The sequence below is a fragment of the Vanacampus margaritifer genome, chromosome 4 (genome assembly GCF_051991255.1).
Source record: "Vanacampus margaritifer isolate UIUO_Vmar chromosome 4, RoL_Vmar_1.0, whole genome shotgun sequence".
NCBI lineage: Eukaryota > Metazoa > Chordata > Actinopteri > Syngnathiformes > Syngnathidae > Vanacampus > Vanacampus margaritifer.
In genome coordinates, this window is record NC_135435.1 from 5604371 (window position 1) to 5628472 (window position 24102).

The 24102-nt window shown below is 38.1% G+C and overlaps 1 protein-coding gene across 7 annotated transcripts in view; it reads left to right on the forward strand.

The window, feature by feature from the left end:
* Positions 1-24102, forward strand: part of ppip5k1a (diphosphoinositol pentakisphosphate kinase 1a) — a 53679-nt gene that overhangs the window by 23779 nt on the left and 5798 nt on the right. For 2 of the 7 annotated variants that reach the window (XM_077562725.1, XM_077562731.1), the window contains 11 exons: positions 129-270; positions 2201-2424; positions 2780-2907; positions 3011-3125; positions 3215-3322; positions 4221-4349; positions 4425-4565; positions 7756-7849; positions 8822-8947; positions 10967-11029; positions 23935-24072. In XM_077562725.1, coding sequence (XP_077418851.1) covers positions 129-270; positions 2201-2424; positions 2780-2907; positions 3011-3125; positions 3215-3322; positions 4221-4349; positions 4425-4565; positions 7756-7849; positions 8822-8947; positions 10967-11029; positions 23935-24072 — 1408 coding nt within the window. The remainder of the gene's footprint in view (positions 1-128; positions 271-2200; positions 2425-2779; positions 2908-3010; positions 3126-3214; positions 3323-4220; positions 4350-4424; positions 4566-7755; positions 7850-8821; positions 8948-10966; positions 11030-23934; positions 24073-24102) is intronic. The other 5 variants (XM_077562726.1, XM_077562727.1, XM_077562728.1 and 2 more) reach the window with 5 other exon arrangements.

Sequence of the window (24102 nt, forward strand, 5' to 3'; positions counted from 1 at the left end):
AAAATCAGTCAAAATCCAGTAAAACAGCCTGGAGCGAAGGGGGTTGCCTCAGTGAAAATGGCTGGGAGTGAATGAGTTAATAAAACAGAAGTAATAATAATGTGTGTGTACGGTTCTGTTTGTGACAGCTGGCCCCAACGTGTAGCGCATCGTTGGTGAATTCTATGAAAATAGTCCAGAACCCAGTGGCCATATGTGACCAAGTTTACGCCCTCATCCAGAGCCTTACCGCACAGATCCGTAAAAGAATGGAAGATCCCAAGTCAGCTGGTGAGTCATTCCATTAATTTATTCATAAATTTATCTTGCTCCTTCTCAACTTTATAGCTGCTCAATGCACTTAAAATAATTTTGAATTGCTACTGCTACGTGTGGCCGACAAATGAAACTGTACTTACAGAGGTAAGAAAAGTTTTATGCAGGCCGTGAATGCTCTCGGCATAGTAGCGTTCTCATTCCGCTAGCATGCTGTAGCTACAATAGGCTATCGTCACCAAGGAAAACAAGGGGACATTTAGCCTGAATGGAACGCCACGGAATGGAACATCTTTTCTTCATAATGTCATACTTTTCAGTTTTATCTATTCTTGGCAATCCTTTCACGCTAAATGTTGCCTTCTGCTTCACTTTCACCCTTGGTTATGGCCGAAAAGTGGCCAGACTTGCGGTAACTGCTAATTGAATACAACACAACACATTTATTTCTAAATTCCAATATAATCACTTCTTACTGACACCTTTGGAGTAGAAAAAAAGATATGTGTGCATCGCTTTTCAAGCTCAAGTTAAATCTCATCTCTCTCTACCGCTCAAATGCAAAACCTACGTTTACTCTAGTTCTTGCCCGGTGTCAGTAACTATCAAGTTTCAATCTTTTTGTGGCACTTGTCATGGTTTCTCTCTTTTTTTAGCCTTCTGTTAGAGTAATGGTGGGTGTCTGGGGTGTGCTAGAGGCGATCTTTTCTGATCAATTGCATTACAGCGAAATACTAGCTTCTGGTCGCGGCTTTGTGAGACAATGAGCTAACATGAGACGTCACATCCGCAAACAGAGGGAGGAAAATTCGAACCCGAATTCAGTCTGAAAACTATTGGTCAGAGGTTTGCAGGGGTACCCATGTGCACATGTGCATGAACACAAAGCATCCCATTTATTAACATCTGAGCAGAATTTTTGAGGTGCACAAATAATGCAGCGCACGTCCTGCAGTCACAGTAGCAGTACACTATAACAACAGAACAAAACTCGCAGCGCTTGACGAGAATATAACGTCAAATGGCTAAATGAAATCTGATTTTAAAAGTGCTTGCCAGTAACACAGCATTAAATGTGCATTAATAACACGGCTGTACAAAAACATATTACTGTAACAAAATAACCAGCCTATTAAGCAGAAAAGTCAGTCATTAGCGGTAATTCTCATGCCATCGTCGTCCTCCTGCGTACTACGTAAAACCATTGAAGTCCTCTTCCTCAGTGTCTGAAACGAACCGGCCCCAGAATGGTCTCGTCAGCCACTTTCTCTCCTTTGTTGTCGCTCTCAAAACCAAAAAACTCCTCTTCCTCTTTGTCAGTGTCAGAATCTAACAGGTTGATGGCGTTTAACTTAAATGCTACATCTTATGCACTTCTCAGTTTCTTTTACATGACGACTGTCTTGCTCTCGTCCTGTCTTTCCCACTGTATTTGGGCTCACTTGCTCTGCTTGATATTGTTGCACTTCTTTTATAGTGCGCCCCCTCGCGTCGTGGTGGATAAACCGCACCGTTGGATTAGCCGCAGGGTCGAATGCAAGTTTAAAAAAGTAGCAGTTTATAGTCCGGAAATTATGATAGTTACTTTTGGATTACTCCAATACCAGCTATGATAGTTGCACGAGGGTAAGCCATTTTAAAACTGTTCCTGAAGGCAACAACTCAGATGAATGGATGGATGGCGGACGGATGGACAGATGGATGGTTTGCTTGCTTTGCGCCATAACAAAGTTGTTGTTGTCACTGTGTGTGGAAATTGTAATACTGCGAAATAATCCCCATTTTTAATGAATGTACCTGTAATCTGTTTACGTTTTTTTTCCTGTTGCTGTCACGGAATAAAGTTCCTTTTTTGTTTTGTATTCTTAATACGCAATGCCTGCACATGTTTTCCGTTACTCCCCAAGCCTATAACCAGCCTGCTTTCTGTGCTCGCTGCCCTCAGACCTGCAACTTTACCACAGTGAAACACTGGAGCTGATGTTGCAGCGCTGGTCCAAACTTGAGAGAGATTTCCGCATGAAGAACGGTCGCTACGACATCAGTAAAATACCTGATATTTACGACTGTGTAAAATATGATGTCATTCATAATGCTACTCTGGGTTTGGAGGACACACTGGAGTTGTTCAGACTTTCTCGTGCTTTGGCTGACATCGTGATCCCACAGGTAAATCAGTTAATGTTTGTTTGGTTAAAGCAATAGAAAAAAAAAAGATTTGTATTGCAGCAGTACCATAAACTGTAACCACAATCCTTTTTGTGACGCACACTTTGTTTTGGTCATCTTTCTAAACAAGTTTTCCCATTGCAATGAATGTATAATTGTATTTGTTTCAAAGCCTGAAAGTGCTGCCATGAAATAAGAAACAGAATCATCTAAAACTTTTAAAATAACCTTAAAATGGCAACCCTAACTTTGGACCCTTCTGGACTGGTGGATATTGTTCTTCTGTCGACCATTCAGAAGAAGTCTCAGTTATACACCAGCAGCTGACTTTTTCTATTTTGTTTTGTTGTTGCAGGAATATGGCATAAACAAAGCGGAGAAGCTGGACATTGCATATGCATACTGCCTTCCACTGGTTAGAAAGATTCAGCTTGACCTTCAGAGGACTCATGAGGATGAGTCTGTCAACAAGTTGCACCCTCTGTGAGTGTGGGCCAAAGTCATCCTTGATATGTAAAATGATGAGTGCAAAGCTTTGCTTGACAACTGAGATTTTTTTTGATTAAGTGGCAGATCTTGTTTGCAGATATTCACGCGGAGTGATGTCGCCTGGACGACATGTGAGGACACGTCTATATTTCACCAGTGAAAGTCACGTCCACTCTTTGCTGAGTCTTTTCCGCTATGGCGGTTTACTTGATGTAAGATGTGAACCTCTTTGATAGTCAAATCTATGATCTGGCATATCACACTAAAGTCACATGCCAATTTCTGTCTTTTTCTCTAAAAGGAAGAGAAAGACCAGCAGTGGAATCGTGCCATGGATTACCTTAGTGCTGTTTCCGAACTCAACTACATGACTCAGATTGTCATTATGCTCTATGAGGACAACAATAAGGTAACATTTTGTGTTCATTATCAATCATTTCTATCATCCTAGATCAACTACAATATAAAATTTAAATCAAGAAAAAAAAATATTTGCAAGAAAAAGTTTGTGAACCCTTTCTGCATTAATTGGTTATAGTGTGATCTGATCTTAAACTTGACAATCAGAATCGCGCTGCCATTATGAAATGTTGCAGAATTGTGAAAGTCTCACTGTAAGTGATCAAATCTTTGCACACATATCATTACAATGAAAAGTTTTCTCAAATGTGTTTCCTTTATTTGATGTGACCCTACCCCTCCCATTAATTTTACGAGTATGTGAGTTTTGGCAAACTGTTGTGTTCTTTTGCTATAAAAACATGGAACCTACCAAAATAGAGTTTTTTCTTTCATCGGGAAAAAAGTATATTTGTATCTATTTGCGTTTTGCAGCAATTAGCATTAGAATACAGCTAAGTTTCATCATTATTCACCAATCTTTTTAGAATTCTGAGTAATTGAGGATTTTTTTCAACATTGTCCTGGTTCATTTCCTATGCTCAGCTGCCACCTGCTGGCCGTTTGTGTAATAACTACCATTTCTTCAACCGTTCTTTGCAGTTAAAAGGCTGCATCAAAGCCTTCTGTATGCTCTAGCATAAAAAACACACACAGCGTATAAATACGTCTTTGGGACACAAAACATTTAAAATAGAACATATTTATACGCTTTTGGGAGCAAATGAGTTGAATAGTATGTGAACCTTTTGATATATAGTGGTTGAGTCTCCTTTGGTAGCAATTTGCCTTTTCTTGTAACTGTGAGATCAAGTAAAGGTCACATTTCTTACCGGACATTTTAAAAGTTACAAGAAATGTAATTTGTTTTTTGATGACAAGATTATATACCTTATTCTTTTTTAAAGGATCTCTCCTCAGAGGAACGCTTCCATGTGGAGCTTCACTTTAGCCCAGGAGTAAAAGGTGTTGAGGAAGAAGAGAATGCCCCCACTGGCTTTGGCTTCAGACCAGCCTCTGCTGAGGTAGCACGACAGGTACAGCACAATCAAGCCTTCCAAGGACAGCAGATGTGCAGGTAAAGGCGTGTGCTATTTTTGCTTTTCATTCAGAATGGACAAAAACAGACAGACCCAGGGAGCTTGGAGGACCTCTCACGCGACGAAACGGACAGAGCTGTGCCGCTGTCTGAGCCAATCACCATACAGAGGAGATCACCACTTATACGTAACCATAAAACTGGATCTATGGAGGTTTGTTGTTCATGTAGTTTATTCATTGATAGTGTTGCATAGAGTAAGTAGTTCCTATTCTGGGCATTTAGAAGAAAGGGTTATAATTGTATAATTTTTATTTTTTACATCAAGGATGGTTTCCTAGGTGGTGGAGGTTATACAAGAATTATTTTTGCTTACATATTCATGGAAATTAGGTTTTATTAGAGAGATTTAAGGAATTTGTGGATGGATGGTTTCCACATCTAACCTGACTCGTGTGCCAGAATTCTTCCAAGCTTTCCAACAGCAAAACAAAATATATGGGTTATTGTCATTCAATTTGATCAATTATGGTAATGATTAGTGCTGTCAAAGTTAAAGCGTTAACACATTGATTAATCACAAGAAATTATCCCATTAATCATGTATTAACACAGATTAATCACACTATTAATTTTGACCGCTGATGATCCTTTAGCGGAAAATGGTGGCATAGGTTCTGTTTGAGCATTAAAGTAAAGCATTTAATAAATGTTTGCATATGACATTCCAAATATTTGTTAATGTCAAACTATTACGGTAATTTGAATTAAAAAAAAATTTTTTTAAATTATGCAAGTAATTAATTGATTAGAAAAAGAGGAGGATGAGTGTGCACTGCAGTAGATCAAAAAATATTGAAGGCTTAACAAAACATTAAATGTCGAAAAAATCAACACATAACAGGTGCTATTCAAATTTGGTGGGAAAAAATGTTGATAAAAAGCCTTATTAATTAAGTCATTAATCAAAATTCTAAGATGTGATTAATCGGATTAAAAATGTAATCATTTGAAAGTTATAGTAATGATATAACCCACTTAAATTTCCTTAATAATAAATACATTTTACTGATATGAGTGGTTGAATTATTGGCAGTTGTTGTCATTCAAAAGATAGTTTTTAAATAAAAAAAAAGAAGGAAAAAAATCTGAAGTATTTTTTTTAAGCTTTTAATACCAAATGTCTTTATCTTTATGTCCCTTAAATGAAGTATCTTTTTTTTTTCTGATAGAGCTCAGTATTGTTCATTCAGTAATCTTACCGATTCAAAATGCCATCATCATGCTCATTCTTTTATTCTCTTTTTTTTTTCTTTTGTTGTTGTGTGTGTGTGCTTATGTGCGTGCGTGTGAGTGTGTGCTCATTAATTGAATTATCATGATTTGCAACATGTTTTCTGAAGATGTTAATTCCATTTTTTGGATAGGATTTTTTCTCTTGCTTTTATCTCTTTGACTGCCAAAAACGTTAAATAACGTTTAGTAAAATCCTATGGAGGAGTGCCAAAGACGTTAAAAGACGTTTTTTCAAAACAGAGGTGAAACTAACCATTTTCTATTGTTGATTACTGAAAAACGGAATAAGGTAGAAACAAACTTTTTTTCTGATGAAAGATGAGAGTCCAATCTTTCATTTGGTAGTATGTGTGTTTCCATAGTCCAAACACGTAATTTTCTGTGGACCTTGAAAGATCAGTCAAAAATGCTTAAATCGGCTGGCACTGGCGACATCCCGTTTCTGAAAACGTCTGGCAGTCAAAGAGTTAATATGCCTTTTCCATGAAAACTAACGCAATGCATGTTAGTATACTATTTTCAGAGTTCTTTTTTGGGTTCTTTTCACTCACCCTGTTTTTACCGGTAATGCCACAGGGAGAGAGAGAGAGACTCATTCCGTTGTAGCAATACACCAGAGGCATCTGTGATCTCAAGCGCAACGATGAGAAAGCCATTTTGCATTCATACAATAGCAGATAGCAAAATAAATGGTCTTATCGCTGAGATGTGTCGGAATTTGTGAAAGTGTTACTATTGTATGTCTGCTGTAAAGAAAACCGTGTAATGCGTTAAGGAGTAGTTAGGATCATTTATGCACTCTTATTTGCAGTGTTTGATGTATGAAACTGTGTATGTCTTTTAGGGTTGTTAATTGCCTAGTACCTTTCGATTCGTATCATGATTCATAGGTCATGCTTCGATTCGATTAATTCCGATACTAATCTATAAATTGATTATTGCGATTTTTTTAAAACTCAAATTTAGAAAATACTAATCAGTAAACTTGTACACATACACTGTAAGATTTGTATGAAAATGTATTTATTTATCTGAAAATTCAGGTTGCAGTCTGTTTCATGTTTGAACAACACTCAAATAAAATATTAAGCCTTAATGTTCCATTAATATAACATTATTCTATGCTTAATGTGTAAATCCTAACCCTAAGTAAGATGTTTTGTTGAATATTCCCATAAAAAAATGTATGTTTAAAAATCGATTCGGCCGCATATTGAATCGATTCGAGAATTGCGCGCTGTAATATCGCGATATATTGCCGAATCTATTTTTTTCTAACACCCCTAATGTCTTTACTGCTCTTGAAGAGCCTAGCACCAGTTGTCACAGGACACTTGAATGGCCCTTGCTTATGCAGGAAATTGTAATGTTGGTGGTAGTTTAGTGTTAGGTGACATGGCTTGACTTTTTCTAGTGACTGGCTCCAGGTCATGTGTGTCAATTTGAAATTCAATATAGGCTTGGGCGATATTCAAATTTTGACATTGTTTTACATCTCCACTTTTCACCGGAGTGCACGGTAAAAGAAGTCAACCCAAAACCATTTTAAAAAACAATAGTATCTTGTATGTGCCCCCTCTAAACATGACATTCTGATCAATATTGCATTTGTGAAATATGAGTAAAGAGCCAAATCCACCCATTTGTAATCTTCTTGGGGGGGCGGCCATTTTGCCAGCTGAGCCATGATTAGTTGTTACCTGAGACCTGAGCAACTTTGACCTCGTTTTCAGTCGACATCAGGTGGCAAAATGGCCACCCCCTGAGATGGATACATACGAGTGGCTTGTGATGCTTAATTTATATTCCACAAAAGCAATATTAATCAGACAGAATGCCGCGTTTAGACTAGTTTGGCTGCATAGATTATATTTTTGCATTATTTTTTGTTGACTCCCCCTTTAATGTTTTTCATTAAATTGAGTGGTCTATATAATTTCTTTATGTATATATAAATGGAGAAAAGATCACAGAAAATTGCCATTTCATGTTAACTTAAGGAAAAATACTATATCAGTATGTATATCGATATGGGCTATAAACTTTTGCCCATATCACATTGGTGACTGCAGTGAATTTCCTAACTCTGAAAATGAATTTCCCTCCAGGTTCTGTCAGAGACTTCCTCCTCCAAAGTCGGGAGTTATCGCCTCTTCTCGTTTTGCTCTCGTCAGTCACCTGACATTAAGCAAAGTGGGTTAGGTAAGTATCAGAATATTTTAAGATGCATTGCATTTAAATGATGAAGATGTGCCATTGTCCTGTACGAGAGGAATCACCACTAATCTGATCAGTTTTTTGGGTTGTCAGTCATTTGGAAATCTTTGCTTGGGATGACATATGAAAGCAATAGTTCTGAATCTGAATTTAAATTGGACCACAATTATGAATTGCCTTTAATCACACTATACTGAGAGCAGGTGTGAGCCTGCCGTCCGAGAAAATAAAATGGTTGTGATCTCCCCTGCTTCCCAACTAAACTGAGCTGAATATCCATACTATAATAATCAACAATTTACAAGCTTGCAAGGCCTATTTAAAATTGTCAATATCACAGCAGGTCTAAGAGGAAAATAATCGCTGTGCCCCTGCACAATGCTGTTTTGTTTTTGTTTTTTTGCATTGCAATCTCTGTAAATCCTACACGATCAGGATTAAAGATACACATCTTTTTTTTTTCAAGTTGCAATACCTCCCCTGAAGTCCACTTGTGATGCTGTCTTAGCGCTTGCCAACTTACTTTTAATAGGATGAGGCTGTCTCTTTCAAGTCTTTCAAAACGGAAATCCCGATTTGAACTCAAATGTAAATTTTTGGTTGGCGGTGAGCTTGTGCTGATGACAAACTACCGGGCAAACCGTTTTGATGTAAGTGAGCCACTCTGAATCAATTTTCAGCAGTCATTCAGGAAGAACCTGTATCTGTAATTAACCTAGATTCCTACATTTGAAGAGAACATTCAATGGGGATCGTCTCAGCCTTGTGCAAAAAGCACAGAGAGATGGGGAGAGACATTAGTTCAGGTTGCATGGGTTCCTCTGGTTCTGTCTGCATGTTTATCTTTTTCTAAAGTCCTTTTTGTGTCTTTTCTCTCTTTCTGTTGCTCTTTGGATAGTAATTTGAGTAACAGCATGTTATTTGTAGTGGTGACTAACCCCCCCGCCCCCCTCGCAGGCTCTCAATGCGCCGGGCTGTTCAGCACCACTGTCCTAGGTGGGTCCTCTAGTGCCCCTAATCTGCAGGACTACGCACGCGCACATCGCAAAAAATTCTCCACCAGCAGTCTATCCTACAAAGACGGTATGTGTTTGAGACACAGCACAGCAGAAGAAAAAAAACAAGTGAGATTTGACTTGACTCATAAATACAACATCCAGAATGGGGCCCAGTGGAGAATGTGGGCATTGCAAACGCACTGTACTGTATACAGATATACAAGTTAAAATTAAAAAGATTGCAGTTCTTACAGTCTTGAAACTCTTCAGCTGTAAGGTTATATAGGATTTGTTAAGTAAGAGAATGAGTATTTTCCATGCTCATACATCAATAAGTAAATGTTTACAGTCCTGTTTTAGTCACTGAATATTAAACTCCATATTCATTTTAGTCACACAAATGTGTATTCCCCATCATTCTTTATCCACACCACTTTGATTTCTATCTTTCATTTCAATAGTTCATACACATGCTACTTAAGGCCCAGTTCAAAAAGTTTAAAGGGGAAGTCAACCCCCCCCCCCCCCAAAATTCTTGACAATAATATGTTATATGTGACCTCACTAGTCTAAACATGTCATTCTGATTAATATTACATTTGTGGAATATGAGTTATGCAGCAAAATCCAGCCGTGTTTATCCATCTCAGGGGGCGGCCATTTTGCTACTTGCTGTCAACGGAAGATGACATGGCAGTTGCTCAGATCCCAGGCAACGACCAATCACAGCTCACCTGTTTGTTTTTTAAGGTAAGCTGTGATTGGTTGTTACCTGCATTGATGTCGTCTTCAGTCGACAGCAAGTGGGAAAATGGCCGACCCCTGAGATGGACAAAAATGGCTGGATATTGCTTCATAACTCATATTCCACAAATGTAATATTCTTCAGAATGTCATGTTTAGACTAGTGAGGTCACATATAACATTATTGTCAAGGAATGTTTAAGGTTGACTTCCACTTTAAGCATATGAAGAACTATAGTTATAGCAGTTGCACAACTGTTTTCTTCTTCTAGCTTAACTTTCACATCTAGTCTATAAGATCATCATTTTACTTCAGATTGTCTTTTTTAACTGCAACATTACTTTTGCAGTGACTGTTTAAATTTTCTAAAATCATATTTTACTGGTCTAAGCCTTTTAAAAAGTAGTTGTTGGACTTTAATGCTATTGATTGGTTGTGTGTCAGTGATCTGTCGGTAGTATTTGTATTTTCATTAGCAGAATCTGTTATGACTTTTTGGGCCTGCATGTATGGAGGAAAAATGTGTTGACCATCTTTGTTCATTAGCTGACTCTTACACTCCAAATCATATGCCGTTTTTATTTCTCTCCATGATCCTGGCTGCACTGACTTTCTGTTGTCTGTTCAGTGTTCAGTTAATACTGGCACTTGAGGATCAATCCATATTCAGATAAGTGCAATCACTTGTTTTCTTTAAGTATAGTGAAATCATACAACGCTTATTTTGGCATCATCATAATGTGGCTTTCTATATTTTGGCCTGACAGAGAAACTTGCCATTTCCTTTTTAACCAGTACAATGTCATTATGTACACATTATTAAAACAAAGGGCTTGATGATGCATTTGCCTTTGTGCTTCCACGGTTGCGTAGCTGCTAATGAAGTCTTGTCATATTGTTTAGTAGGTGTCAGTGTTGTATCATATAACGTTAAATGTTCTCTTCACTTCCGTCATCCTCATAACACATGTTAGTTGGTGTTTGTCATCCATTTTGTTGCGTCTCATTTTGAGAATTATTGGACACATTTTGATCTGATCCACTCTGGTGTTGGTATCATATTTTTATTTGAATTTTTTTCACATTTAATCCAATAAATGCAGAGAAGGGCCCCTAAATCTAGTCAGTATTTGTTATATTCCATGACATTAAACTTAATGTTCATAGTGACAGCAGTATAAAATCGTATTTGAGTATTGAAGCAGAATGCAAATATGAAGGAAGGGAAGGAGACTTTTTTTTTTAAAAAATAGTAGTTTTTCCCACATTAGTATTTTTACTAGAGAACAGGGTATGTTAATATATGATCAACAACTTACTGTGGATCCTAGTAACATTAGTGAATTTTTGTTTCCTCAGAATTGTTGTCTATGCCGGCAGTAAAACGATTTTCTGTGTCGTTTGCAAAGCATCCGACTAATGGTACGTCTGCTTCTTTCAAGTATATTATCACCTCACCTTCCTTTTGTCTTGCATGTCTTCAAACTTTTTTTTACCTTGTTTTTTTTTTCCACATGGCCCTCCAGCATTAAAGTATTTTTTTCTTCAGATTGTTAAAAATCTAGTCATGTCGTTCTCACTTTTCTAACATTGCCATTCTCTTTCTAACCAGGGTTCCCACTAATTCATAGATTTGTTTCATGACAATTATATTTTAAAAACACTACACATGGACATGGATTCCATTTTTGAATTGCTTTATACTGTATTTATTAAATATGAACTTGAACTGGCTACATTCCATTAGCAGAAAACATTCACTGCTGGAAAATGTACAGTTTTAATTCCCCAACAATTCTCTGGCTTGTAGAATGACTTCATTAATGGACACAATCAATGGAGATCTGTTAGGCATTACATTTAGCATTATCTTATGGCACAATGTACCCTCCATTCTGGTTAATTGGTTGAGCCTGAGTTGTTTGAAAGTTCAGTTGTGCTGCATTACTTTTATGATATCGCTTCAAGTCACTGTTTTTGTCTGAAATCCTTTGACGCGCCAAACATTCACTTGTCACTGCTACAACTTGTGATTCCACACTTCTGAGAAAAGCGCATGTACAGCAAACATGTTGGCATTCCATTGACACTACATCGCTTTGATTTTAAATATGCTGTGGACGCGCATTCAGACTACAGGCATATTGGATTCCAATCTGATTCCTCTTTGAATCTGTTTTTTAGCGCTGTCTGTCTACACTGTTTTTAACAAGTGTCCAAATCTGATCCGGCCCTGTTCAGACTGGGCCACATCTAGTCAAACGGAAGCTTCGCCCAGCGCGTGTAGTATTTGATGTCAGATGGGGAAATTCATTTTCCAACTGGTGCGCCGGTGGTTTTTGCACATATTTAAATGAGGTAATACTATGCATATATTTTGCAGAGAAATTTCTCACCTCTGTGCAAATGACTCATAGTTAAACAGCGTCTAATTCACCAACTCCAGCGCTGATAGCCACACGCAGTTTGAGTAACGCAAACATCTACTGCTGTAAACTTGGCGCTCCTCTGTGGAAGCCTCTCACGCAGACATTCCAGTGATCATGACAGCAGGTTTGCGCTGGTATATCATTTGAACAATATCCTTTGTGAATAGGATGTTAAGAGGGAGCCAACTGCAGGTCAAATGAAGAGCAATTTATGGCGCATTCTTAATAGATTTGGCCATATGTTTTTTATGGCGCTGCTAGAAGGTATGAAGTTTAATGTGACTTTAGAGGCATTTAATTCTAAGAATGTTGCTTAAATTCAGATAAGTTTGTTTTAAGGAGCAACGCTAGTATTTTGTATCAGTTTCTTATTGTGTTGTTCTGTTGGAGAATAATTTAATGGATATGATAGCAATCTTTTGATTAATGATTTATCAGCTTTTCCTATAATGAATAATGTATTGGTTACTTGATTGGTTAGTTTGTCTTTGACTTTTGAACTAATCAGGATGTTGCGTTTGCATAGTTAATGATTATTTTTTTCTCTGATACTGTATGTTTATCTCTTTCTTTCTTCACCAGAGCAAACACTGCTTTTTGTTACCTTCAATCATACTAAGCTTAAACAGTATTTACCTATATTACCTCATTCACAGTAGTACATTCATGCGTAAATGCTATTGAAATCTACTGGTCAAGGTAGCTTAATCAAATAAGCATGTACTCGAAACAATAATTTTCTCTCTCAAAAAATGAAACAAAAAATACCCCAATAATTTTACATACACTATATAAAAAAATTATACTTTTTTGTCACTATCTGACATGAAAGCAGACTAAACTTCCTGTTCTAGGTCAATTACAATTATCATTTACTAAATGCTGAAATAAAGTTTTAAAGTTATAACATTAATAAAAGAATAGAGAACAGGCTGAATTGTAAGATATGTTAACACAATGAAGGTTCACTCCTTGCATCTTGTAGTCTGCAGAATATGATTTTCTTTTCGGGATATTTGTGTTCAGTCGTTCTCTGTTGTCTTTGTAAGCTAAAGTTTACTGTTTAATATATATTTAATATTTACTTTATTTAATATTTTATGTTAAGGAGTAGGAGATAGCGGTGCGTATGTCTAGAGTGCCCTCTTGTGAGTGTCTGTGAAATGATATACTCCCGGTATATTTTTTCATTTATAAATCGCTCCGGAGTATAAATCACAGGAACAGACAATCTATGGAAAAAGTGCGGTTTATAATCCGGAAAATACATTATATTTCATTGTCCCTTTCAAATGTCTTGAAAGGGACAAAAACCCAGCACCCAGCTGTGACTCAGCAGGGCAGTGGGGTGACGCCTTGCGGACAGCCATTCTTCACTGGCGTGATATTAAACAACATCAATAGTGGACATACAGTGCTTCTCAAAAGTTTGTGAACCTCTTGAGCAATTTGGACTTTCCAATTGTTTCAACCTGATTTTGTTGTTCAATCTGAACCATTACATTTTATTTGAAATAACAGGTGTAAGTTTATCAATTCAATGCTTTGTTCTTTTTTCTTTTCTTTTTTTTTATCAATTGTGTAGTCAGAAATCGATTAAAAATAGTTTTTGGTCAATTCATGTTGGTGCAAAAGTAAGTGAACCCTGAGCTGCATTGCTTAAAACAAGCTGTCAAGTAGGACCAGGTAGAACTAATTGGTAGCTAAACTAACCACTGAAATTAACCAATGAAATGAGAGGTTTAGAAAAGAAATTGTGCATCACTGACTGAAACAGAGACAAAATCACGTCACTTTAGTCTTGCCTAGGTGAGCCCATAAAGACCAGTCATGTTGAGAGGAAGAGAAATCTCAAGGTACCTCAGGAAGTGGGTAGTGACAGCACATCTGTATGGGGAAAGCTATAAAGTCATAAAAAAAAATTAAGCTTCATCATTCCACTGTGAAGCAGATCATCTGCAACTAGAGAACACTGAAAATTACTACAATTCTGCCTAGAAGTGGACGACCTTCTAAAATATCAACACAAGACAAATGATCATTCAGGTAAAAAGCCAACTCGAACGTCACATCAAGGGATTTGCAGATCTCTTTTGCTGCATCTGGGACACGTGCATGCTTTAACAATCAGAAGAAAAGTCAATCGACAAGGCTTTCATGGAAGGCTTGCTAGGTAGAAGCCTCTGCTCACAAAAAAGACCAAAGCTGCCCATCTCAACTTTGCCAGTGAGTACCTGGACAACACTGAAGCTTTTTGGAAGTCCCTTCTGTGGACAGATGAGTCCAAAATTTAATGGATGTGCCCAGTCAAAATCCTGACTTAAATTCTTTCAAAATACTATGGGCGGGACCTGAAGTGGGCAGTTTATGCTAGACGGCCATCCAACCTCTCTCAATTGGCTGCATTTTGCAAGGAAGAATGTCAGAAAATCCCCCAAAGTAGATATGGAAAGACTGATAAATCACTAAAGAAAGTGTTTGGATGAAGTTCTCATTGCAAAAGGAGGTGCAATGTCTGCTTAAGTGGGTGAGGTTCACATACTTTTGCACCCATGAAATCTGAGTTTTTCAACAACTTTTGCTCAATAATGAAGATATTATCATTCTTTTTATTCAAGTCCATTATTTTCAATGTCGGCATTGTAGATTGGGGTATGACTAGACATTTAATAAGGTTATTTTAATATTTTATACAAAAAATCTGACCATGCCTGCAGGGTTCACAAACTTTATGAGCAGCACTGTATATGCCCTGCTCCAATACACATTAATCAATACATTGTTCACATGAGAGTTGTGTTTGGTTAGGGGTGGGCAATTAATTGTCAAATGGGGCCACGTGAGAAACTGAAACACTTGTACGCAAGTTTAGCACTTTATAAAGAGGAAGATTTGCGAGAAAAATACACGTAGCGTACTACTCGGATGTTTGTGCCAATACTTTTCGGCCGGGTTTTCAAGTAAGGAAATAGTAATGGCTTTAACAATATCGTGTTAAGCATTCGCACTTTGAAGCGTTTGGTACTGCCAGCAACAAAGACGCCTCGCTTTGCAAAGTTCCACAGCCTGAAGATCAAGCATTTAAGTTCATTTGTTAAAATAAATATTTACTTGTACATTTATGTTTCCAGAATTATTATTTACAAATTCATACATTTCGGTTTATTTTTGTACAAGTAGCTAAGTTGATGTGTCGAATCTGCTGCTCTCTGTCATTCACTTGCATTTACCTAAAGTATGCTATCTTCTGATTGGTTAATGTTTAGTCAGCTGATAGGGGATCAGGAAGTGTTGTCGCTCGAGCTGCCGTGTATGACGAGCAAAGTTTCAATTAAGAATGAATCGCTGTTCATCCTGCCTTTTCATTTTATAAACTGTCCCATAAACCACCAACGAATCCTCACATTAGACTATAGCTACGCTACGTGTATCTCGTAAGTTTGAGTTTTTTTCTCTGGCAAATTTTCCACTTTATAAACTCGCAAATCTGCGAGACAAAATTCGTAAATTTGCGAGTTTATAAATGGCAAATTTGCCACTTGAGTTTTTTTCTCTGAATATTGCCCCGCCCTTAAAAAAAAAAAATAGATATATATATATATTTATTTATTTATACGTGGCCCTAATACGCCGTCGTATTGCAGAGGTCATTTATTTGCCTATGTTTTTTTTTTGGGCCTAAATCCGGTGATTATTTTAAGAAGTCGAAATGTTAATTCAACAGACTTTTTTTTTTTTTTTCAGTGTATGCACGTGATGTGGAAACCAGGCTCAAGCACTTTCAGTACTGGGTCCTGTACGGCTGCGTATGGCCACTTAGCTGTTGAAATGTATACACCAATGGCATCGGACGTCGGTCTGCTTCTTAAAAACAGTGGGGATAAGTTGGACTGTTTTCTTTTGCTTGGTGAGCGACACATCTGTTGATGTCGTCTAATATGCAATAAAATATTTGATGTGCACAACTATCAAGAAACGCCTCACCCGATCCACCATTCCACACGGAACCCGGCATTTTCCTATATTGTATTATATTGTTCATGAAAACAATTATGTTTTTGTTATTTTGGAAACGTATGGTTTATCATTTCCTTTTTTGTGGGGTGGTAACTCTTCATGGGTCTCTTACCCATGATGACATTTTGCTCAGAGCCATGGGTGGGAACCCTGCTTAATATTGCATACTTTTTTTTTTGTCTGCGCGCGTGTGCATGTCTTCATAGTAATGACATCAAATGCACCTGATGCAGTCATTGTGTGGGATTTGAATGAAGTCAGTTTGTTGTTTTAAACCACACTAACACAAAATGTTTGAACCCTTCTCAGGTTGCCTCTCAGTCAGATTTATTGCGCTCGCAAAATAATTGTAACCACTGAATGTCCTCTTCCCCTAACAGAACAACTCAAGTGCGTGTTTGTAGAGTTAAGAATTGTTATTCTTCAAAAACAGCTGACTCAGATCAATGCTGACTGACCAACCAGGGAAGTGATAAACATTCCTCATCCCATCTCCTTTGTCTCATTTAAGAAACATATCATGTTGTCAGTTATCTGTCTATAAGGCGCATGGCATTCCAGTGCACTGATTGTCCTGTGTCTCTTTTTCTGTGTGTGAAAACCGTATTTTCGACCAGAAAATAGGTGACATTAAATTGCAACTGCTTTCCTTAAGATGAGGTAACATTTCCCTCATTCGTTGAATAATTATTGTATGATACAAATGTGAAAAATGTGAGTTACCTCCGTACAGGAGTTATTTCACACAGGATCAAAGGGTACCATTTGTAAGTCAAGGATATTTTGTGTGTGCGTGCGTGCAGCTGTTCAGCTGTCTTGTTGTATGGAGTGTGATATTTAATATCTTTGCGCTGAACCTAAGTAGTAAATCCTGTAATATAGTCATGAGTGGACCAACTTAGATGCCTCCCCTTTGTATTTTGATCGGGTTAGTGTCGGTGTCAAGGTAATGGCTGGAGTTCTGTGATTTTGAGACTTAATGTTAATGAAGCTGACATTTTTTAGTACTGTACTTAAATTTATTGCAGTGGAATCTTGTGCGTCTTCTGTCTATTAGTTGTGAATGTCAGGTAATGCAAATTCCGAAAACATCAAAGTTCATTATTAATCACATGGAATAGAGCTGTCAAAATTTATTGATTAATTGACAAATAATCAATTATCAAATTAATTGACAACTATTCTAATAATCAAGTAATCGTTTGGAGTCATTTTTTTTTATTAAAAATGGTCCAAATCCTCTGATTTCAGCATATCACCAGTAATTGTTCAATGATTTCTGTCCTTCATGAAAGAAGACTTCTGTGTTCCGATTTTGTAACTGTAGAGTGTAATAATTGAAATTATATATTATAAATTATATTTTGATTTGTTTTAATTTAATGTAATTTTTGATTTAGGATCCACTCTTAATTCAATTCTGAATTTCATATGGCCCTGACCGCTACAACTCCTTGAAATGTAGCTAATTGTGAGGTATACTTTTTATCATTTGTTTGTGTTTTGGTTTGCTTGCGATCCTGGATGCATGGATTTTGGTCCTGGACAATATGTCTTCATAGTAAAATTGCCAGTTGCACTAAATAGTTTGAGGTGCTACCTTAAAAAAAATGTGTGTTCGGTGTGCATTGTTGACATGTTGCTGCTAAGCAAATAGTTTTGTGGTGGATTTATTCTTTGAATCATTAAAGGGATACTTGACTCATTGAGCCATTTTCAGCTCCGTTTGCTGACCAAACCCAGAAAACAGGTGAGCCATGATTGGTCGTTACCGACTTCCTCAGCACGGGTGAGATCATCTTCAGTCGACAGAAAGTGGAAGATTTTGTTTTTAAAGGTATTAATTGTACATAAAAAATAATGAAGTTATCAAATTAATTCTGGACAAAATATTAACTTTTTAATGCTGAAAATGGCTCAATGAGTCAAGTATCGCTTTAATATTCATTTGTGCAATTGCAATGCCTTGGTTTTAGTGAGAATAGTTGGCAGTCATATATACAAAACAGTGCGCAGTCCCACTGTCATGTTTCTGACAGAATTTAAACCTATGGAAATTCAGATCAGTTGTTGAGGACCTGAATTTCTCTAGGTTAGCAGCTCTGTGATAAATCTTTTTCTATGCTGACTGTGCTGCAGTCTCACACGATATGCCGCTCATGTTAAAGTTGTATTTCCTTTGATGTGACGCTGCTGTAAAATGGAAACTTCTGTAGAATGACCGTGGCTGCACAATTGCTGGTTGTCTGAGCTGATGTCAACATCCAGCTCTTCCCTCATAGACAAACCTGCAAAGGCCATCCACTTGGCTCCCACTCATCTACTTGGCGTTTCTTCTTGCAGGCTTCCCATCTATCATTCCATGCCTTTTGTACCCTTCCCCCTTCTCTTCTGCTGTGTCCATCCTCGCTCTCCCTGTTCTTCCCCAGAGCCATTGGAAGAGGACCATGTGGCCCAGTTGTTGAGTCGGTTCTCCACAGAACTCAGTCTGGGCTGCCACCTCTCTCTCGACGTTGCACTCACCCACCATCTCCACCAGTGCTCCTACCACCTCCGCCTCTTCCGAAACTGGCTTATCTCTGGGCAGGACCCCATAGAGTACCTTCATGGTTCGCCCTATACCAATCTCATGCTTTGTCCAACCACTGCACTCAGTGTAGATTTGGACTGTGCTTGGCCTGCGGTGGACTTGTGTTTATGCATGCTTGCCTGTTTCTGTGGCTATCAGACTGCAAGCTGACTCGGTGCATGGAAAGCTACCTTTCTCCTTCCTCACCTCTGGTAAACAGAAGGCAAACCATTTTCAACTACTAATTGATTAGATACAAAGTCCTGCAAGGAAAATTGTTTTTTGCAGTTAGATGTGAATTAGGTGAATTTTGAAATCACATTTTTTATTTCCCCTCACTTATTTGTATTATCTTTGCTTGCTTATATAATACATGTGCTACATGATGAATACCAGGTTAACATTTGGAAAACTGGAAACTCAAAAACAGTATTAGTAGTAGTAGTATGAATATTACATCCCTACTAAATAAACGTAACTTGCATCTTCATTCTACTGTCCTTATCATCTCACAAACACAGCATACCAATGACTCGTCTTGTGGGTCATTTTGTTTCGTTTTATTTTACTGACTTGCCTTTCAAACCACATTTGACTTTTATCTAATAACAACTCAATTCAAATATGTGTTGCATTTACCTTATTTCATTCTCACATTTTGATAAGTAAGCCTTGGCTCCGTCCCATTAACCTTTTTTTGGGGGGGATGCATAATAACATGTACGAAAGGAAACCTAAATGAATAATAAACAGAAAAACAAGTAGAGTGAAAAATTTGTATACAAATAAAAACTCACAAAAAGTTAGCGCTTTCAAGTGAAATTTCTTGATGAACCGAACGACTAGCATTTACGCATGAACTCAGTTTGACCTTCTTTATACTTTTGAATACACATACCCAACTGATGTTTGTTTGTTTATTTATTTATTTGCACAAATTGTTGTTTCTCTTACAAGGAGCAGAACAGCAAAAGTCAGAACTAGGGATGTCAGGAGATTAAATTTTTTAATGGTGAATAATCGCATGACTTCACTCGTTAACTCATGATTAATCGCAAATTTTTATATCTGTTCTAAATGTACAATAAAAATTATTCATACTCTTGTTAACAAAAGTGGGAAAAATGTTAAACTAATAGAAATATGGCTAAATCTTTTAGTTAATGATACATTAATTTAATAATGATTCATAAAATTGAGTTAAAAATAAAAAAGAAATTAAATTTACTGTAAAAAAAAAGTGTGATATTGATTTGTGTTGTGGTAATTTTTCTGCCACTAAATGGCATAATTGCATTTGTAAGACGTGACAGCTCAGTGCTTTTTTTCCTAATCTTTAACATGAAGTAACTTGTGAAATTCTGCACATTTTTTAAATTGTAAAATACAGCATGACCCCAGTCTCCACAAATATATGCATTATTATTAATTTTATTACTGATACATTTTGATGTGGGCGTGTCTGCTGTGTTGTGGAACTCCCCCAGAACAGGCTTTCCAAGTAAGGGGTGGTCATTAACAGCACATAAAAAAAAAAAGTGCTGTTAAAGGAGCTTTAAATTAAATACAAATTAACGCACTAAATTTGACACCTCTAGTCGGAACACGTGTTTTTAATTACCACGAACATCCACTTCTATTGGTGCCCGGCCGGGCATAGCCCTAAAAGGCAACTTGGGTCCCCCTTCCCATGGGCTCACCACCTGTGGGAGGGGTCGGGTGCGCAATGAGCTGGGTGGCAGCCAAACCCCGGCTACTGAAGCTAGCTCTGGGGACATGGAATGTCACCTCTCTGGCAGGGAAGGAGCCTGAGTTGGAGTGTGAGACAGAGAAGTTCCGACTAATTATAGTCTGACTCGCCTCTGGGTTCTGGTACCAATCCTCTCAAGAGGGGCTGGACTCTCTTCCACTCTGGAGTTGCCCACAGTGAGAGGCGCAGAGCAGGTCTGGGCATACTTATTGCCTGTTTGTTGGGGATTACCCCGGTGGACGAGAGGGTAGCCTCCCTCCGCCTTCGGGTAGGGGGAAGGGTCCTGACTGTTGTTTGTGCTTATGCACCGAACAGCAGCTCCTAGTACCCACCCTTTCTGGAGTTCTTGGAGGGTGTGCTGGAGAGCGCTCCATCTGGGGACTCCCTCGCTCTGCTGGGGGACTTCCAACGCTCACGTGGGCAATGACAGTGAGACTTGGTGGGACGTGATTGGGAGGAACGAACACCCCCCTTACCCCGATCAGAGATCAAAGAAATTCTTGTCCACCATCCGGCGTCTCAGGAGACTAAAGCAGTGCATCATTAACACTGTGTATAGTAGAGATGGGGTACTGCTGACCTCGACTCGGGACGTTGTGAATCGGTGGGGAGAAGACTTCAAAGACCTCCTCAATTCCACCGACACATCTTCTGTTGAAGTGGCTGGGGAGAGGGAAGTCTGGGCTTCCCTGCTAAAGCTGCTGCCCCCGCGATCCAACCTCGAATAAGCGGTAGATGTGGATGGATGTATAGATCCGCTTGTATGCCAATCTGACCCTTTTTTAGTCTCTGTTGCAACCTGTGGATGACACTGTGACACTCTAAGCTCAGTGGCTACTCTGCGAACATACAATTTGAAGCCTCACAATGACGACGTACTGTTGTCATCTTGGTCTCATTATGTCAAAATGTGGGCAGCATGTTGAGCAGGACTGTTTAGATACCAATGATAATAATTGTCCCAGGAAGTGTGTTGGTGAATTTAAGGATCATACAACTGTTGTGAATTTTGCCGTTCAGCTTCTTGTTAGAGAATAGAAAGTTGGGCAATAAGTAATGAAACACTAAACCGGTGCATTTGGTTTCAAAAGTTTAGCGAAGGTCCAATTGAGTTCACCTTTAAATGTTATAGTCAGGGGTGCATTTAAGTGCTGTGCTGGTGTGTATGAGGACTGAAAATTGAATATTGTGCTCCATTGTAAGTCTGTCACATCAGCCTCAAATTTAAATCAAGTCAGCTGTCACAATGATTTCTTCCGAGGGCTGAACTTCAAAATAAAAGCTAAGGAAGACATTGACAGTAGATCTGTTGTGGCAGCTAGCTTGACATGACTGGCTCCCCACTAACAGCTGCATTCGCCCTGAGACGGTGGCTGACAAACCTAATAAGACATTTTTTTAAATATAAAAAAAACTCATGTAAATCAGACATTGCTTTTGAATTGTGGTTCAACTTAATTATTTGTAAAAAACGAACTCATACACACTTGACAAAAATGATGGCAGCCCTGGAAAAGATTTGACTATAGGTGTTAAAATGAACCCCGACTGTCATGACAAGTTTGCTCTATATTATTTATTTGGTTGTTGCTAACATAAATTTGAATTCATATTTCAAAAATAATTTCCAGTTTAATAAATTTTGTAGAAACTTTATTTGGACGTCCCTGCCAGTTATTTACGTCACAATGTATTCAGTGCGTAGTGACGTAGAATGGCGGCAGGCTCTCTGACGAGCAATGTGAAACGCCAATAATGAAAGCAAGGTAAGCCTTGTAGCATTCCTAAAGAAAAAACATGCGATCGGGAGAGTCATTCACCAGACACATTCAAAAGTTTTGATTGTACCTTTAGGAACACTACAGAGGCTTACCTTGCTTTCCTTATAGACGTTTCACATTGCTCGGCAGAGAGCCAGCCGCCATTCTACGTCACTACGCACTGAATGCGTAGCGACGTAAATAACAATAGTGACGTACGTCCAAATAAAGTTTCTACAAAATGTATTAAACTGGAAATTATTTTTCTAAAATGAATCTAATAGTTATGTTAGTGACAACCATATAAATAATATAGAGCAAGCTTGTCATGACAGTCGGGGTTCCCTTTAAGACAGAAATTTGCTGCCCATCAGAAAGCTTGGTCTTACTCGCAGGTCAGGTCATGGGTCTTGCAACAGGATAATGTCCCAAAACGCACAGCTTAAACACCCTTGGATCGATCAAAGCAAAACATTGAACTATTCTTTCTAAAGTTACCCTCTATGATCCCTGGATCTAAATCCTATTGAACTTCTATGGAAGGGTACCATCTCAATGTTTCATGAGTGTTTTTTAAATGATTCTGTGGAACCACAATTCAAAAGCAATTTGTCGTTTTTATTGGTTAACTTTTGCTCAAAAAAATTTTATTGTGACTTCATCAGGTTGAAGTTAATTCGTTGACCACTGTGAGTTTTTGTTTCATTAATAGAGATCAAAAATGTTCTCCTTGTGTGTTTCTGTTTATGCAAATGAACATTCAGATTTGTGTATGTATTTGTATAGAGCAATTCTAAATTACTCACCATTGTCAATATTAGCAATATGCATTGTTGCTTTTACCGAAAGTAATTCTCTCCAATGTACCAGTAATATGTTACCCACAGTAACACGATCTCAACCTGTTTCATGATCAGTGAATGGTCATAATTTTTTTTTAAGGCAGGCGTTTTAACTGCAGCTATTTTTTTTCCATTAGGCTGATCCAGCTGCTCAATAATAAAGAGACTTAATGCAGAGAAACCTAGTTGCATTATATGATTTGCGGTTTAAAAACAACATAAAAGCATAACCATATCATTAAAAAATATATATTGTTTTTTTGCTGTGTACAAGAAATTCCATAGAGCATCTTAGTTTCAAGGTATGGCATCTTATTTCAAGACCACACCCGCTCATCATTTGCTTTTGTCTTGATTTTGAAGTAAATTTTACTGACATGTACCACACCATACTTAAATAAGCAAGATTTGATTGTTTTCTGGGTTGCTCTACATTTTTAGTCATCCTCATCGGAGATTGTAGATGATGAAGATGAGTTGGAGCTTGATGCTTTGTAACTGAGCAGCTCTGATGTGGGGCTTGGTTGTCCACTAACAGCAGTTAGACTGACTTATAACTTGCGTCAGACCTGATGTTGCAGCTGCTGTGTTGCTAGCTAGAGGCAAGCATGTTTGGGAAGGCTGACTAATAATAAGGCTGTTTGAGTTTTAGAATCTGCTTGGCCCTCTTATTTGTAGACCTGTTGTTTGATATAGCTCCATGTTGTGTTGACATCCAGCATGGGTTTTGAAACTTAGCTGTGTGCTGATTACAGTCAAATCTGGTATCAGTTCACAACATGTTAAGGTGTGTTGTGAGGAAAGCTGGATATCGATTATTTTTAATTAGGAAGTATTGAGCTGCTCGCTCATGCGTCAGTTAGTGTGGTTCAGTCTAGCTACTCATCTGGCCGCCCCGACCAACTAAGAGCTGATAATGTCTGTCTGTCTAGTCTGCATCATCTCTCTCCTGTACCACAGGCTTTGAAGGATGCTCCATGGTACCCTCCATCTATCCTCTGGAAACTCTACACAACTCATTGTCACTCAAACAGGTCAATGAATTCCTCACAAGTGTGTGTGAGAGTGCCGGAGATCCACATACAAGGACCACCAGAGGTTTGCCACTTTTATAACTCAGGCCACCTG